Raw genomic sequence first — 19,141 nt, 5'->3', positions numbered from 1 at the left:
TGTCAATTTTGGAGAAATTCAATACTTTGAGGTGGATTTTATAGTTGCAAAAATATGGTCCAGATCATACAAAGGTATATTAATACTGCTTCCATTATTTGTGGATCTTTGTTATTCATGGGGGTGTTAGGACCAATAACGGGAGATTTTTTTTTTTTATTGTATGTTTATAGTATTATATAAATGACGAAGTAATGGTAGTGGTAGGGGAGAGTGTCATTCAACAGCATAGGATGGTGGTGTGTAGGATGACTCTGGTGGTGGGGAGGAAGACTAAGAAGACAAAGGTAGAGAAGAGAATCAGGTGGTGGAAGTTGAGAAAGGAAGAATGTTGGGTGGCCTTTCGAAAGAGGTGAGACAGGCTCTCGATGGACAGGAGGAGCTCCCGGAAGCAACGTTCCGTCAAATTTTTCACGCGTTTGAGCAAACACACTAAGCTCCCGAGCGCTCCCTTTGACCACTGTGAACAACATGAGATGGATGTACTATGGTCAGATCAGTGTTATCCATTGAAGTTACATGGCTTCAGAGATTCAGATTACAGCATTTACATTCCCATCAAAACAATTTTTGCAAACTTACAATGAAAATATCAACAAACAAACAAAAAAAAAACATTGCAAACCAAACCAAGCCAACTAGAACTATAAATTTGAAAGGTCGTTTCTAACTTTGTTTCTTCTTTTTTTTTAATCCACAACAACTGTTTTTCTTGGTGTAAAACTGAATTATTCCTTGCAGAATACCTTGAGCAATTCATGTTGAAAGCTGAATGATGCTCCCAAACAGTTTTAAGGTGAATATTATGTTGCTTCCTATAATTAAAATACAGAATTTGCTTTTTGTGCACTATATTGTCTGTGCTTTCATCCTCGATCAGGCTGTGCAAAGGTGGAATTTCAACACACTATCTGATCCTGCATTTTCGACTTTGGCTTCAGATCAGACCTTTCTCACTTGAAAAAGAGAAAAACTCATCCAGTTTCACCACTTTTTCTTCTTTTATGCACATACTCCAACATTCGTCGTATCTTAAAGCAAAAGGATTTGTTTTTTAACTTTTGCCATTGTTATCAAAAGTAGACATAAGCAGGACGTCAAAATGCACACAAACTGAATACTTGTACGTTATACTTTCAATTTCTGCTGAATATTTTTTTTTGTGGGCAAAGCAGAATATCTGTGCACAGAGACCACATCAGTGGTGCGCAATTGCGCACACGTGCAATTTAGAGGGAACACTGCCCGGAAGACTGGACCACTTACAGCCTTGGTGATCAGAGAGATAGGCAGGAGAGTACTTGCTGTGTCTTCTAGTAGGAAAGGGGAGAAGGAGACTTGGTGGTGGAACCCCAAAATACAGGAAGTCATTCAAGGAAAGAGGTAAGTGAAGAATAATTGCAAAACTGGAAGGACTGAGGAGAGGCAAAAGGAATATCTTGAGATGCGACGTAGGGAAAAGGTATGGGTAGCGAAGGCGATACAAGAGGCATATGACAATATGTACACCAAGTTGGACACAAAAGAAGGAGAAAATGATCCCTACAGGTTGGCCAGACAGAGGGATAGAGATGGGAAGGATATTCAGCTGGTGTGACAGAGATGGAAATGTGTTGACTGATGCCAGTAGTGTGCTAAATAGATAGAAAGAATACTTTGAGAACTTGATGAGTGAAGAAAATGAAAAAAAAATGAAGAGATAGTGAGGGTGGATGACTTCAAATACTTGGGGTCAACAATACAGAGCAATGGAGAGTGTGGTAAAGAAGTGATAAAACGGGTCCAACAGTTGCCGGAAGGTGTCTGGTGTTCTTTGCGACAGAAGAGTCTCAGCCAGGATGAAGGCCAAAGTTTATAAAACAGTGGTGAGCCCGGCCATGATGTATGGATGAGAAATGGTGGCACTGAAGAAACAACAGAAAGCAGAACTGGGGGTAGCAGAAATGAAGATGCTGAGGTTCTCGCTTGGAGTGAACAGGTTGGATAGGATTAGAAATGAGCTCATGAGAGGGACAGCCAAAGTTGGATGTTTTGGAGACAAGGTTAGAGAGAGCAGACTTAAATGCTGATGATGGAGCTGCCAGGCAAAAGAGCGAGAGGAAGACCAAAGAAAAGGTTGATGGATGTTCTGAGGGAGCACATGAGGACATTGGGGGTTACAGAAGAAGATGCATGAGATAGGCTTTGACGGAAAAAGATGACACGCTGTGGCGACCCCTCACGGGACAAGCCGAAAGGAAAAGAAAAGAAGAAGAAAATGAGTGATGAAAATGAGAGAGAAGGGGGAGTACCAAGAGAGGAACTGTAGTACTAGATGCGTAAGTCTGGTGTGGCGGAGAAATGTCAGAAAAGCACTTGACATGTATGAGGGCAGCAGAACAGTGGGTAGGTGTGCCATAGATGTGACAGATGGATTTAAGGTGGAGGTGGGACTGCATCGGGGATGAGCTGTGAGGCCCTTCCTGTTTGCTGTGGTAATGTATAGGCGACAGATAAGGTTTGACTGGGATCCCTTTGGACCATGATGTTCGCAGATGACATTGTGATCTGCAGTGAAAGCAGTGAAACTCAACGAGTGAAAAGGTTGGATAGAATTAATTAGTAATGAGCTAATTAGAGGGACAGCCAAAATGTTATGTTTTGGAGACAAGGTTCGAGAGAGCAGACTTCGATGGTTTGGACATTTCCAGAGGCAAGAGAATGCGTTTATTGGTAGAAGGGTGCTGAGGATGGAGCTGCCAGGCAAAAGAGCAAGAGGAAGCTCAAGGAGAAAGTTGATGGATATTGTGAGGGAAGACATGAGGGCAATTGGTGTTAGAGAGGAATATGCCGGAGATTTTCATGGAAAAAGATGACACGCTGTGGTGACCCCTTGTCTTGATGTGCCCTGCGATTGGCTGGCAACCAGTTCAGGGTGTACTCTGACTTCTGCCTGTTGATAGGTGGGTTGTCTCCAGCACTCTGTGACCCTTGTGGGGATAGGTGGCAAGGAAAATGAATAGCTGGATCTATATAATATAGCAAACATGAGACATGCAGATGACGCCCCGCAGTTCGGTGCTCGGCCCATGTCCCAACAGGAATGGAAGGTCAAGATGGCAGATTTGTTGTGGCATTCCCAAATGAAGTGGACTGCCAAGAAGAACATCAGGGAAAAGACTGAACAGCAGTGGCTAGCATGGTGGTAATAATCTAATTAATTGCCACCCCAGACAAACCCCCCAACCCAGGGGGTTTCTTGCCTACTTGAAAGGGACACCATTTGGGTTGCCTGGAGGAGACATTTAACAGGTCAAGAGCAATGCCAACAGGCGATGGAGCGCCAGGGCAATTGAGTCTTTCTTCCTCCCAATCCTTGGAGGACAGGACAAAAAATATCATATTTTAAACAGAAGAATGAACACCATTGGTGACTGGATTGCTGCAAACTTGAATGTCTGATGCTGAATCTATGTCAATCGAATGTTATTGTAAACAGTGGGATAATTGCAACAATCTATAGCCATATGAATTTGACCGTGGACATAGTCAATGCTAGGGGAAAAAATGTCGTGTTGATCTGAAACCCAATAATTCACTCTTTTTAGTTATCAACTGGTTAAACCAAATTAATCTTGAAATGAAAAGGAAGGATCAAAAGAGGCTTGGTCTGGCCGCCGGTTTAAGCTCGGGTATGACAACACCTATTTGTCCCTTCTCCAGGGATCAAAAAAGGCCAACGTCACACTTGGCTCCCTCTACTGGGACATGCACACTCTCATGCCATGCTTCACTCTCTTGGGCTGCCGAATGCTCTCCTCCTGGCTGATGCCCTGGGTTTTCAGGTCTGCTGAATTCTACCCAGACCTCCTTGATTAAACTGTATCGTCTCAACCTCACTGAGGAGACGCGGACCCGTCAATTAGCTGCCTTGATGGCCGAACATTCATTAGCGTTCAAAATAATAACAGTCTAATGTGACTAACTAATCCACGTTTTAGTATATTTTTTATTGCTCCATGTCAAACATACAAACAGTATACCTACTATTACTATTTTAATTTGGGATTTCAGTCCGCCTTTTGATTCAGTAGATCATAATATACTGCTGAAAAGGTTTGAAACGTGGATAGCACTAATGGTCCTTTAATGGTTTAGGTCCTACCTTGCATGGGGCTCCACTCCACTCCATTGAAATTGACCGTCATGTTTAGTTTCTTCCATTTTCCAATGATTGCTCCAACAGTGGTCCCTTTTTCACCAAGCTGCTTGGCAATTTCTCCGTAGCCCTTTCCAGCCGTGTGGAGTTGTACAATTTTGTCTCTGCTGTCATTGGACAGCTCTTTGGTCTTGGCCATGTTACAAGTTCAAGTCTTAATGATTGTATGGTGTGGACAGGTGTCTTTATGCAGCTAACGACATCACACAGGTGCATCTGATTCAGGATAATACATGGAGTGGAGGTGGACTTTTAAAGACGGACTAACATGTCTTTGAGGGTCAGAGTTCTAGCTGATAGACAGCTGTTCAAATACTTATTTCCAGCTGTATCACACAAATAAATCGTTAGAAAATCGTACATTGTGATTTCTGGATCTTTCTTTTGAGATTATCTTTCTTAGAGTGGACATGCACCTACGATGAAAATTTCAGACCCCTCCATGTTTTCTAAGTGGGAGAACTTGCAATATAGCAGGGTGTTCAAATACTTATTTTCTTCACTGTAACTCCATTTCTAAAGTCCTTCCACTGGCTTCCAGTCAGCCTTAGAATAGATTGTAGAGTTGTGGTCCTGGTCAATAAATCACTAAAAGGTTTGGGTTTTAAATACATGAAAGAAATAAATACAAACCCAGTGGAGCTCGGGTAAAATAGTGGAGTGCAGAGTCCAAGGCAAGCATGGTGAAACAGCATTTAAGCTATTATGCTCACACAAATGGAATAACTTGCCAACAGAGGTAAGTTCAGACCCAATTGTGAATGTTTTTAAACAGAGATTGAGAATTGAGAATTTTTAGAGTATTTCCACTTTTCCTGAACTGTACGCTGTTTTTAATTGTACTTTTATTTTTTGTTTAATATATACATTTTGTTGTCATTTTTTTTGTTTTCCCCCAGTTTTAAATTATTTATTTCTTTGTATTCAAATCCTTTTAATCATGTAAAGCACACTGAGTTACCTTGTATATGAAATGCGCTATATAAATAAATTTGCTTTACTTTTCTTTGCTCTTAAGGCTGTGAAATTGGGCATTTGTTGTAAGAGGTGTATTAAAAATAGCAGTGTGGCATTCAATCAATCAGGTCATCAATTTTGTGAAAAAAGGTGTGAATCGAGTGGCCCATATTTATGGTTGAAGCCAGCACCTATTGAGCATGGATTTCTCCTTGAAAGCCTTAGGAAATTTCACACATTGTTCAGAAGAACAGCTTACTTTGATTAAAAGTTTGTCTGTAGAGAGGAAACCTTATAGAGAGATGCAAAAAATAAGCTGTTCAGCTATAATGATCTCTAATGGCATAAAATGGAGAGCAAAACTTGAGACACGTGGCAGAAAATGGAACAAAACCATCAAAATACACCTCAGAATAACGAGAATGGCAAAGTCTCAGCCAATGATCAGCTCAAAGAGAGTCTGGAGTTACCCGTCAGTACTGTTACAGTGAGAAGATGTCTACATGAAGCCATTGTATTGAAAAGAATCCCCCACAAAGTACCTCTTAAAAAAGACCTGTGCTGAAGAGGCTACAATTTGCCAAAGAACACATCAACTGACCGAAAGCGAAATGGAGGGACAATTTTTGGACTGATGAGATTAAATTGGTTCTTTTTGGATCCAGGGCCTGCAGAGAGTTTGTGAGACGACCCCTAAATTCTGAATTCAAGCCACAGTACACAGGGAAGACAATGAAGCATGGTGGTGCAGGCATCATGATATGGCCATGTTTCTCCTACTATGGTTTAGGGCCTTTTAATTTAATTGCATACCAGGGATCATGGATCAGTTTGCACATGTCAAAATACTTGAAGAGGTCATGTTGCCTAGAAGAGCACATGCCCTTGAAATGAATGTTTCAACAAGACAATGACCCCAAACACAGTTGTGAACATGACAACTGTCAAACCAGACTTGGTTTGAAAATGCCAAAGTTAATGTCTTGGAGTGGCCAGCTCAGTCCCCAGACCTTAATCCAATCAATAACAGCTTCACATTTGTTGTAAAAAAAACTGTGGTCAAACAACTAAATATTAGTTTAGTGATTCAAAGGACTGGCAAATCTTGGAAATAGTTTTGAGTTTCCAAAGTCAACAACAGACTGCTATTTTTTGAAGACACCCTTTCAATAAATTGTTCAATTACACACCCTTAAGAGTGTGTATATCATGAATGCTAGGTCTTGTTTCCCTGAGAAACGACTGAACCTACTGGTAACTTGTTTGACATGGAGCAATATATAAAACACTGAAAACGTGGATTAATCTGGTTAGTCACAATAGATAATGAGCTATTATTTTGAACGCTACTGTATGTGCCCATGCTCGAAGCACCACGCGCCTGCTCTGACCCTCCTACAAACACCTGTTCCTTCGGGCGGACCCGGACGCTTGATCTGCCTGCCTAGATCTTGGTCAACACTTGTCAGTGCAGCCTTGTAGCCGATTAAAAGGACAATTTGGTCCATATTTGTGTTAAATTAACGAGAAAAGCAAATCCTACTACGTGCCTGGTCAGCCCACGCTCACTGACCCCCTTTTCATGACAACTCAGCTTCCCAAACCAATGTTCATGTTTCTCCAAAACCTGTTATGTACTCTTCAGCATTAATGGTGCCTTCACCACCCAGGCACGGATCTAACGTGGAAACTCCACACAAGCGGTGATGGTATTTGAACGCCAGACATCAGAACTGTGATGCAGTTCAGCCTCTTACCAGTCACGCCATCGTGCTGCCTCTCGTCATTGGACTGTATTTAATTTGATATAGGTGGAACAGGATTTGACAGTCATTGTATTTTGTTTTTATTTTTGGGTTTGTGTGTGTATGTATAAATCAGTCGTCTAAAAAGAAAATGTTAGATTATGTTATATGTGCATACTTTTATGTCAATGCCCCTGTTTAGTTTAGTTTTGCTAGCTATTGTTTCATTGTCAAACCAGTACTTTATGATATCTATATATTGTATATTTTTTTGGCAGGTTACTTAAAGAGCCGGCAGGCAGTAGCCAAATTTTACAGCTGCTCTGATGCACCTCTTGATGCAGAGGTGAGTTACATTATCTGCATTCTAACCATCATAACATAACATCATAAACCCTCATATCAAAACTTCAAATTAAACGTGGTGCCCTGGAAATTCCTGCACCATCTCATGGATAAATACATGAATGATTAAAAGCTGTGCAATCTCTCTGAAAGCTTGTGATACATGCAAAATTGCTCTCCCCATTATGCAGGATGTCATTTTGACCAGTGGTTGTAGCCAGGCCATTGACCTGGCAATCAGTGTCATTTGTAATCCAGGGGACAACATCCTAGTTCCATGTCCTGGTTTCTCCTTATATAAGACGTTGGCTGTTTCCCTTGGCATCGAGGTCAGACTCTACAACCTGCTGGTATGTTTTCCTCCTCATAACCTTCATGGGAAAAAACAACGTTTTTTTTGGTCATTTTGTTTTTAAAAAAGTCCCTATAATGTTCATTAGATTTCTGCATTATACATTTGAAACTAAACTCCAACAAAAGATATGGGATTGTGTTTTTCTCAAGCATTGATAGCTTGCAAGTTGTTTCAGAACTTAAGTACGGCCAAGAATGTTACAAGACACTCAAGTAATTTGTCCCTGGTAATTGGAGCCACTCGAGCATGGCAACAATCACATCAAACTGTATATGACTCAGTTGTGCACATGTTGAGACATGCAGTATTTTTCCCCATTCCTCTTGCTAACCACAATCCAAGTCGCTGAAAGCCCTTTGCCATTGGGCATGACCTTCGCCACATAGTCTAACTTAGTGGTCCATAGCATTTTTTGCACCACAGACTGGTTTATAGTATTTCATGGGCTGGTTGTTAGGATATGGAATTTACTGTATATATTGTGCAGCAAAAGTAAATTAGCATGAACATCTTTAAAAAACAATGCTACATGCATGAAAAACACAACTCACAATATTGCATAATTCATAAAAGTAGCTTTCTTTTTCTTTGAGTTTGTAAGCTCTCCATCTGGCTCCTAAGGTGGCCTTTTTCCTTTTGAATGGAAGCTTTCTAAATGATATTTGTTTTGCTGTTTTCCTTTCTTTTTTGTTTTTTTTTTTATTTTTTTATTTTGCTAACTTATTTTTGGTAATGTATCATGTGATTGATATGCAGGCTAGTGGTGTCTTGGTCACAAACGTTTTGGTCGAAAGTACAAATCTATTCAGTGAATGTGTCATGGCCAGAACACGAGGCTGAACCCAAAATGCAGAACTCACTAGACCAGGTATAGTTTGGGAAGAGTCTTTAGTCCAAGGTCAAAACACAGGCAGGCGGTCCAAAGAAGCAGCAGTACCAAAATCAGCAGGTGAGAAAGCAGGATCGTTAACAAGGCAGGGTTCGGTACACAGTAGCAAGGACGTAGAAAAAAGGTTGCGGGAACGTGACATACTAGGTCAACGATCTGGCAAAGGCCAGACTGCATGCGTGGCAATACATACGTGAGCCGTAACCACTAAGACGAGACACAGGCGCACCTTCTCCAATTGCAGATGTGCGCTGCATCGAGGACAGATACACCAATGACAGAACGTGATGAACTGAATAAATTTATGAAAGGATTCGATCTTTGAGCTCGATCCCCACCATGAGAGAGTTGGCTGGGCATGGAAACGGAACTACCTCAGTGTTCTTTGGCGTATTGGAAACTCAATACAGCGGGGAATATCTTGTAACCCCCCCCAAAAAAAATACATTTAATGTGAAAACACAATAAAATGGAAATTGTTGTGCAATCTATTCTCACTTCCACTTATCCTGGTAAGGACAACAGAAATGATTGGTAATCCCTTCTATGCGGCCCAGTAACAAATGCCTCACGTACAAGTACCAGTTGTAGGCTGGGGGTTGGAGACCACTGCTCTGACTGCCATGGGGGCAATGAAAAATATGAAAGCCCAATCATGGACTGGCCCCCAGTTCGAGTTCAGGTGTGAAAATGCCCATTTGTCACTTCTCCAAGGATAGAGCAAGCCGATGCTACGCTTGGCGCTCCCTCTCTCTCCTTCTGAACCCTGTCTCTCACTCTTGCCCCACTTCTGGACGTTTTCTGGCTGGTGCTGGTTTTTTTCAGTCTCATGAGGTCTCCACGGACCTTCCAGATCAAGATGCAATTTTTCACCTTTACCAAGGTGACGTAGACCCATCAAAATAACAGTCTCGACAGTTGACCGTTCCTGCACTTGAGGCAGACAGAAAGGTGCACCATACGCCCTTTCTGAACCTCCTGCATACGTCTGCTCCCTTGGGTTGAACCTGGAAACTCGACCCGCTGGCCTCAACCTTAGTCACTGCTTGGAGGTGCACCGTTTGCAGCCTACAAAAGTACAGATTGGTGCATATTTGGGTTCAATTAACAAGAACAGTGAATCCTACTATGCATATGGTCAGCCCATGCTCACTGGCCCCATGTGATGTCACAACTCAGCTTCCTAAACCAATGTTCATCTGTCTTTGTTTGATATCGTCTAATCTTGTTTATTGTTGTAGATTCCGTTGTTAGTTTCGATTAAAATTCGTATAAAATTCATTATGTGCATCCTCATTGTTTGTTTGAGTGAGTACAATCGATGCACCGTAAACAGAGAACGTAAATTGATTTATTGTAGCAAACCTTCAATGGTTATGAGATTGATCAATGACTAAGAAAAGGGAAAAGGTTTTTCTCATCATTTTTCATTACGCACACAAAACAAGTGACGTGGTACGCCATTAATCAAAAATTAGATTTACAACACTTATTCTAAAAACTACGTCAAACCAGAAGTGGTGCAGGTGTCCCTCCCGGCAACTTTATCCATTCCAAATTAATTACATTTTATTTAATCTGGTAATCGCTACACAAAGTATATCTCAACAATGCTTACTCCAGTTTCATCTCATAATCCAAAAATGTTCATGGTAGGTTAATTGAGGACTAAATTGTCTGTAGTTGTGAATGTGAGCGTGAATGGTTGTTTTTTTCTCAAGGTGCTGCCCAAGTCAGATGAGATGGGCACTAAACACCCCTGACCCTAGTGAGGATAAGTGGCTCTAAAAATAGATGGAAGGATTAATGATGAGCATTGATGCATATAATTTGAGTGAATATTGTATCATGCTTATTGACGTTTCATATTTTCTGATTGACTGAAATTGTGATTGGGCACAATTACCAAATCTGAAGTACAGCTCCTATTCAACAAAACTGTGAGTCCTCATTATCGTCCCAATGTAGTAACACGCTGTGACTTTGAAAAGTAACTTTAATCTGATGACTGATCTTGAAGGATATTTCTCTGGGGATCCAAAATAATTAAATTTTCCACTCCCATGAGTTACAGTACAAATGTAGCATGTTAATTGTTTCCCGTGTTTGTAACAGAGCTGATTCATTAAGTCTTTTGAACTTGCCAGCCGGAGAAGTCATGGGAGGTGGATCTGCAACATTTGGATAGCCTGATTGATGACAGAACATCCCTTCTAATTGTCACAAATCCATCCAATCCATGTGGCTCTGTTTTCACAAAGGGACACCTACAGATGATCCTCGAAGGTCAGCAGAAATATTGAGAACTGCTACACTGAAAAATGCCCTCTAAATATTTATTTATGGGTTGGTCTTTTTTACAGTGGCTTCTAGAAACTGTCTTCCCATCCTGGCAGATGAAATCTACAGCAACATGGTGAGTCCATTGTGCAGATTGTAAAGAGTTCTAATAGGTGGCAAGTGGTCATGCCTGGCCTGTTGGGCCCGACTGTGAGGCACATTTTTCAGCACAGCTAAGTTAGGTTAAGTTTTGCTTTGCGTTGCATTTTTGGGAGTGAAGGTAGACCATATGACCACACAAAAGATTAAGACTGATGTACTGTGAATGACACCTGATAGTACAAATAAGCAAGCCCATCCAGTTGGACCACCTCGGAGTCTTGGTGTCAAAAAAATATCCAAATGCACATTTAAAATTGTTTCGGTCTTTCACTCCTTCACAGGATTTATAGTATATATATTGTATGTGGCAGAGTTGGTACACCCGGTCTTCCAATAACCAAAGTTGCACTTGTTCGAATCCTGGCTGAAATTGTTTGCTGTCAAAGTGTCCTTGGGCAAGACAAAGAAGACTGATTTGCTCCCAGTGGCCCGGCAGTGCAGTGAATGTGAGGTTTTTCATAAAGGGCTTTGGGAACAAAGAAGTATCAATAAAGCCTTTTATAAGTGCAATAGTATGTAAAATGGCTGTAGCACATCCATAAGGACGTGGGCTTTGAAACGGGAATGAGGGTTTCAGCTTTAATGAGGGTTTACTAAATTTAGTTCCCAGCCGTTTCAATGTTTATGGCTGTGTGTTTGATTATTTTGAGGGGACGGTCTACAATTTACACCATTACATAAATGCTTGAGTGTAGCTCATGAAAATATACATAGTGTTGCCGTTTATAACACAGGGATTATGTTCCAAAAAAACCCAAACTGCATTAAGTAAAATCTGTGTAGTAAAAATCAATTTTTAATTATTTTATACAAACATATATATATATATATATATATATACACACACACAACCATTTTCTTTGCCACTTATCCTCACAAAGGTCACAGGGAGTGCTGGAGTCTATCCCAGCTGTCAACGGGCAGGAGGCGGCTACACCCTGAACTGGTTGCCAGCCAATCGTAGGCTACATCGAGACAAACAGCCACACTCACAATCACACTTCGGGGCATAGAGTGTTCAATTAATGTTGCATGTTTTGAGGATGTGGGAGGAAATCAGAGTGCCCGGAGAAAACCCACGCAGGCTTAGGGAGAACATGCAAACTCCAGACAGGCGGGGTTGGGATTTGCACCCCTGACCTTAGAACTGTGAGGGCAACACAGATGATATTGTGATCTACCGTGAAAGCAGGGAGCAGGCAGAGGAACAATTAGAAAGATGGAGAAATGCACTGGAAAGGAGAGGAATGAAGATTAAGCAAAGTAAAACAGAATATATGTGCGTGAATGAGAGAGGTGGAGGGGGAAGAGTGAGGCTACAGGGAGAAGAGATAGCGAGGGTGGAGGACTTCAAAAATTTAGGGTCAACAATCCAGAGCAATGGTGAGTGTGGTAAGGAAGTGAAGAAATGGGTACAAGCGGGTTGGAACAGTTTGCGGAAGGTGTCTGGTGTTCTTATGTTACAGAGGAGTCTCCGCTAGGATGAAGGGCAAAGTTTATAAAACAGTGGTGAGGCCGACCATGATGTACAGACTAGAAAGAGATGGTGACTCTGAAGAAACAACAGGAAGCAGAACTGGAGGGAGTAGAAATGAAGATGCTGAGGTTCTCGCTCGGTGTGACCAGGTTGGATAGTATTAGAAATGAGCTCATTAGAGGGACAGCCAAAGTTGGATGTTTTGGAGACAAGGTTCGAGAGAGTAGACTTCGATGGTTTGGACATGTCCAGAGGCGAGAGAGTGAGTATATTGGTAGAAGGGTTAGGGTTGGGCTGAGGATGGAGCTCCTAGGCAAAAGAGCGAGAGGGAGACCAAATAAAAGGTGGATAGATGTTTTGAGGGAGGACATGAGGACAGTGGGTGTTTGAGAGGATGCACGAGATAGGTTTGGATGGAAAAAGATGACACGCTAATGCGACCCCCAACGGGACAAGCCGAAAGAAAAAGAAGTTTGGTCACATTTTTTTCAGAACTGCTTTACATCTTTGTGGCATGGATTCAACCAACTTGTGGCAACTTTCAGATGTTGTACCACTCCATCCATCCATCCATCCATCCATCCATTTTCTACCGCTTTTCTAGGTCGGGTCGCAGGGGAAGTATTGTATCTTCAGCCGGGATACCTACACTTCTCTTTAACCAATCACTTCTTCCAGCACTTCCGTAGGGATTCCAAGGTGTTCCCAATCTAGCCGAGAGACATAGTCTCACCAGCCTGTCTTGGGTCATTGCCAGGATCTCTTTCCAGTGGCACATGCCCGGAACACCTCACCAGGGAGGCGTCCGGGAGGCATCTGAATAATTTGGCTCCTTTCAATACGGATGAGCTGCAGCTCGAGACTGAGCCCCTCACGGATGCTGGAGCTTCTCCCCCTATCTCTAAGAGAGAGCCCGGAACCTTGCGGAGGAAAGTCTTTTCGATCGCTTGTATCTTGGATCTTCTTCTTTCGGTCAAGACCAACAGCTCGTGCCCATAGGTTAAGGTAGGAATATAGATCGACCGGTAAATTGAGACCTTCACCTTTCGACTTATATTGAAGAAAATACTTATTTTAACACATTGCTAAGTTGCAAGTTCTCCCACACTCACCCGGGGGTCTGAAATTTTCTTTGTAGGTGCATGTCCACTGTGAGAGAGATAATCTAAAAAGCAAAATCTGTCACGTCCCATCGGAACGAGAGTAGGACCCAAATGCAGGAACTTGGAAGACGCAAGGTAGTTCAAGAAGAGACACGTTTATTATATGCAGAGGTAGGGGATCGAGCAGGCAGTCCGGTGCAGCAGCGGTAGTTGGGACGTCGGGCGAAAAGAGCAGGTGAGCGGACAGGCAGGAGTCGGTACACAGGAGAACAATCAAAGCAGGCAGAAGTAACGAAGGAGTCAGGCTTACAAGGTTGGTCGGAGAACGGACGAAGGTCGGTACACACAGGTTCAATCAGGGATACCGGAGCACACGAACGGGACATGAAGATCATACAAACTGGCCAGTTGTCATCGCGGTCATATAAATCCACAGCATAATCAGCCTGCATGAGGCGCAGGTGTGCACCTTCCAATCAGCGCACCTGCGCGGACACCCGCACAGCTCGTGCTGAAGCGGCAGGATCATGACAGTACCCCCCCCCCCAAAGGCACGGCTCCCAGACGTGCCTAAACGAAAAAACAGACAATAATTAACACAGGCAGGGGTGGGCGGAAGGGGTGTCCGGAGGAGGGCACGCCCCCCCCCCGAACCCCAGTCTGGTGGCCATCCAGGCCACCAAACACTAGGCGTCCGGGTGGACAGGTCAGGAGGACGACCCGGACGCAAGCACCAGGGTCCCCAAGGGGCGATTCGGGCGGACGACCTCTGTGAGGAACCAAACGGCGAAGCAGGAACCACAAGGAGGCAGGCCACTGCTCCGGGCGAGAACCTCCCACGCCGTCTATGCAAGACGACCAGGGATTGGTCGGCACCGAGGCTTGGTCAGTAGGCAGCCGTGGATTGGTCACCAACGAGGCCAGGTCATGAAGCGGCTGGGAGCCATCTGGAGCGAATAGGATGATGGAGAGAAGGACCAGAGCCATGACCGCCACCATCCCGAAGTCTCTCCAACTCCAGGGTGGCTCCACAGAACTCCCCAGCTCCTCCTGGACAGGAACGTGAGAAGGCGGCGACACCATCGCCTCCTCCTGGACAGGAACGTGAGAAGGCGGCGACACCATCGCCTCCTCCTGGACAGGAACGTGAGAAGGCGGCGACACCATCGCCTCCTCCTGGACAGGAACGTGAGAAGGTCGCGACACCATCGCCTCCTCCTGGACAGGAACGTGAGAAGGCGGCAACCCATCGCCTCCTCCTGGACAGCAACGCGAGAAGGCGGCGACAACATCGCCCACTCCTGGACAGCAACGTGAGAAGGCGGCGACAACATCGCCTCTCCTGGACAGCAACGTGAGAGGCGGGACACCATCGCCCCCCTCCTGGACGGCAACGTGAGAGGCGGCGACACCATTGCCCCCTCCTGGATGGCAACGTGAAAAGGCGGCGACACCATCGCCCCCCTCCTGGACGGCAACGTGAGAAGGCGGCGACACCATGGCCCCCTCCTGGACGGCAACGTGAGCAGGCAGCGTCAGTGTCACCGTCGCCACCTCCCGGACGGGAACACATGGGCGTGCCCTTCGCCGACAAAGCAGGAGTCTGGAGCGTCCGCGGGACGGTCGCCAACGAAGCAGGAGTGTGGAGCGTCCGCGGGCCGGTCGCCACTGGCACTCCAGAGCACGGACGAGAAGCGGCTGCGGAGACGTCGCCACCCCCTGGACAGCAACGCGAGGCGGCATCGGGTCGGTCCCCACTGCCATGTGAGCCCGCAGTGCATCCATTGAAACAGCAACGTGGGCGTGGCGCGGTGGCGAATCCGTTTCCAGGGCAACGTGAACGAGAGTCGGCAGAGAGTCAGTCAAAACTGACACGTGGGCGTGTCTCGGGAGCGGGTCAGTTCCGACTGCTGCGTGAACTCTGCTCGGAACAGCCAAAACTCGACGTGGGAATGGCGAGGAGGCGGGTCAGTTTTCCACAGCTACGTGCGCTTGGCGAGGTGGCGAGTCCGTACCCACTGCGACGTGCACTTGAGGTGGCGAGTCCGTTCCCACTGCGGCGTGCACTGGCAAGGGGGTGGGTCGGTTTCCACGGCAACGTGAACCTGAGCAGGCGGAGAGTCAGTTGAAACTGACACGTGGGCGTGTCTCGGGATCGGGTCAGTTCCAACTGCCACGTGAACCTGTATCAGCAGCGAGTCCGTCGCCGTTGCGACGTCAGAGTAGCTCGGCTGGTTCGCCCATCCTTGCCGGACCTGGGCCGTGAGAGCCGCCAATTCGACGCTCTGCCGCTCTATCTCCGCCCGCATTTCACGGTATAACGCCTCGTGATTTGGCTGCTCCTCCTCCCTCTGGGCTGGAAGCTTCGCCACCAGCTGCGGGTCTGCGGGCTTCGCCGTTGCCGGCAAGGAGTGGGAGGACCGTGTCTTAGTTGCCGCGCAGCGGGAGGCACAAGGGAGCGCCCGGCCGGGGCGTCTCCTCTGGCCGCCACGCGGAGGTCCCGGGTAGATGGCCAAGCGGGTTCCCTCGTACAGATTGGTGTACTTGGATAAACTACGATAAAAATGTCAGACCCCTCCATGATTTCTCAGTGGGAGAAGTTGCAATACAGCAGGGTGTTCAAATACTTATTTTCTTTACTGTCGCTCCCACAACGGACCGATACAAAGTCCGCATCACTGCATATGCTGCACTGATCTGTCTGTCGATTTCCCATTCCATTCTTCCCTCACTCATGAACGAGATCCCAAAATTCTTGAACCCCTCCACTCGGGGCAAGATCTCAGCCCCGACCTGGAGAGGGCACGCCCCCCTTTTCCGACTGAGGACCAAGGTCTCAAATTTGGTGGTGCTCTCACTCCAGCCACATCACATCGGCTGTGAACCGCTCCAATAAGAGTCGGAGATCACGGCTTGATGAAGCCAACAAAACCACATCATCTGCAAAGAGCAATGCTGAGGCCACCAAATCGGACACACTCTCCACCTCGGCTACAGCTAGAGATTCTGTCCATAAAAGTTATGAACAAAATCAGTGCCAAAGGGCAGCCTTGGTAGAGTCCAAGTCTCACCAGAAACGGGTCCGACTTATTGATACCCCTATAATTTGATCACACCCTCCGTTCACCCTTCTTCAAAAGGGGGACCACCACCCCAGTCAGCCAATCCAGAGCACTGACCCCGATGTCCACACGATGTTGCAGAGGCATCTCAACCAGGACAGCCCCACAACATCCAGATCCTCTAGGAACTCTGGGCGAATCTCATCCACCCCCGGCACCTTGCCACCAAGGAGCTTAAACCACCTCAGTGAGCTCAACTCCAGAGATAGAAGAGCCCGCCTCAGAGCACACAGACTCAGCTTCCTCATGGGAAGACTTGTTGGTGGAATTGAGGAGGTCTTCGATGTATTCTCCCCACCGACTCACAACATCCCGACTTGAGGCCAGCAGTGCCCCATCCCTACTATGCACAGTTGACGGTGCACTGCTTCCCTCTCCTGAGACACCTGACGATGGACCAGAATTTCCTCTAAGCCCTCTTGAAGTCGTTCTCCAAGGCCTCACCGAACTCCTCCCACGCCCGGGTTGCCTCATTGAGCACCTTACAGCCACAGGTCCGGTCGGCCGCCTCAGCAATGGAGGCGCGGAACATTGTCCACTCGGACTTAATGTCCCCCGCCTCCCGTGGGACGTGAGCAAAGTTCTTTTGGAGGTGGGAGTTGAAATTCCTTCAGATAGGGGAACCTGCCATCCGTTCCCAGCAGACCCTCACAATACATTTGGGCCTGCCGCGTCAGACCGGCATCTTCCCACACCATCAGAGACAACTCACCACCACGTGGTGATCAGTTGACAGCTCTGCCCCTCTCTTCACCCAAGTGTCCAAGACATGCGGTCACAAGTCCGATGACATGACCACAAAGTCGATCATCGAACTGCAACCTAGGGTGGACATGTGAACACCCTTGTGCCTGAACATGGTGTTCATTATGGACAATCCGTGATTAGCACAGAAGTCCAGTTTCAGAACACCATTTGGGTTCTGTACAGGCAGGCCGTTCCTCCCAATCATGGCCTTCCAGGTCTCACTGTTATTACCTGCGTGGGCATTGAATTCCCCCAGCAAAAAGATGGAGTCCCAACATGGGGTGCTCTCCAGCACTCCCTCTCAGGACTCCAAAAAGGGTGGGTACTCTTAACTGCTGTTTGGTGCATAATCATAGACAACAGTCAGGAAGCGCCCACCTACCTGAAGGTGGAAGGAAGCTAACTCCAGAGTGGAACAGAGTCCAACCCCTCTCAAGAGGAGTGGTGCCAGAGCCAAACCGGTGCGTAGAGGTGAGTCCGACTATATCTTGTCGGAACTTCTTGACCTCACGCACCAAATTGTACTCATTCCCTGGCAAAGAGGTAACATTCCATGTCCCTATAGCTAGTTTCAGTAGCCAGGGATCGGATTGCTAAGGTCCCCGCCTTTGGCCACTGTCCACCTCGCATTGCACCCGACCCCTATGGCCCCTCTCACAGGTGGTGCGCCCATGGGAAGGGGGACCCATGTTACCCTTTCGGGCTGTGCACGGCTGAGCCCCATGGGTGCAGGCCTGACAACCACGCACTTACCTTCAAGCCCCACCTCCAGGCCTGGCTCCAGAGGGGGGACCCGGTGACCCGTGTCCAGGCAAGGGAAACCGAGATCCAATTTTTGTACTCGTCATCGAGGTTTATCATCCCATTCCAAGATTCCTTTATGACATTCCACAATTAATTTACAATTCTTGATTTTGCTTCAGAAACAGCATATTTTATGTCATCTCACAAGTTATTGATTGGATTGTGGTCGAGGGATTTGGCTGGGCACTCCATGACATTAACTTTCCTGTTTTGGAATCACGATTGCATGTTTACTAGTGGATTTGGGGTTATTTTCGTGTTGAAACGCCCGTTTCAACAGCATGTCCTCTTCAGCATAAGGCAGCATGACCTCTTCAAGTATTTTGAAATGAAGAGTTTGTTTTCAAAACGAGACATAGGCATTTTTTTTCAGATTTACAAAACTCGCACCAAAATTATCCAGCTCCGAATGGATAATTTTGGCGATAGTTTCGTAAATCTGAAAAAAAAATTCCTATGTCTCGTTTTGAAAACAAACTCTTCAAATATAAAAACCAATCCATGATCCCTGATATGCGTTAAACATGCCCAAAACAATAGTAGGAGAAATATGCCCATATGTTGATGCTTCCACCAATATGCTACACTGTATTCATTGAGTACTGTGGCTTGACTTTAGAGTTAGGGGATCATTTCACAAAATGTCTGTGGCCCTTGGATAAAAAAAAAAAAATATATACTCATTAATTCCCAAAATGTTCCTCCATTTCTCTTTAGGCCAGTTGATGTGTTTGGAAAATTGTAGCTTTTTCTGCGCATACCAATTTTGTTTAACAGAGGGATTTTGCAATGGATTTTTGTAAATAATCTTCATACAGAAGTCTTATCACTTTCACGGTACTTATAAGTAACTCCACACTGTCTTTGAGCATCTGGTAGTTGGTGCCGCCCTGGTACGGCATCCAGAAAATATGACAAACAAATTAACGAGAACAAAGAACAAGAGACATTCAGTTA

The 19,141-nt window shown here is 45.6% G+C and overlaps 1 protein-coding gene across 1 annotated transcript in view; it reads left to right on the top strand.

The window, feature by feature from the left end:
• tat (tyrosine aminotransferase) overlaps positions 1–19,141 on the top strand; it is a 74,771-nt gene that overhangs the window by 8,037 nt on the left and 47,593 nt on the right. The window contains exons 4-7 of the mRNA XM_061823325.1: positions 7,179–7,246; positions 7,437–7,595; positions 10,637–10,775; positions 10,853–10,905. Coding sequence (XP_061679309.1) covers positions 7,179–7,246; positions 7,437–7,595; positions 10,637–10,775; positions 10,853–10,905 — 419 coding nt within the window. The remainder of the gene's footprint in view (positions 1–7,178; positions 7,247–7,436; positions 7,596–10,636; positions 10,776–10,852; positions 10,906–19,141) is intronic.

The sequence above is a fragment of the Syngnathoides biaculeatus genome, chromosome 6 (genome assembly GCF_019802595.1).
Source record: "Syngnathoides biaculeatus isolate LvHL_M chromosome 6, ASM1980259v1, whole genome shotgun sequence".
Lineage (NCBI taxonomy): Eukaryota > Metazoa > Chordata > Actinopteri > Syngnathiformes > Syngnathidae > Syngnathoides > Syngnathoides biaculeatus.
The sequence above is the reverse complement of the archived record's forward strand: the minus strand, read 5'-3'. Positions and strand labels throughout refer to the sequence as shown.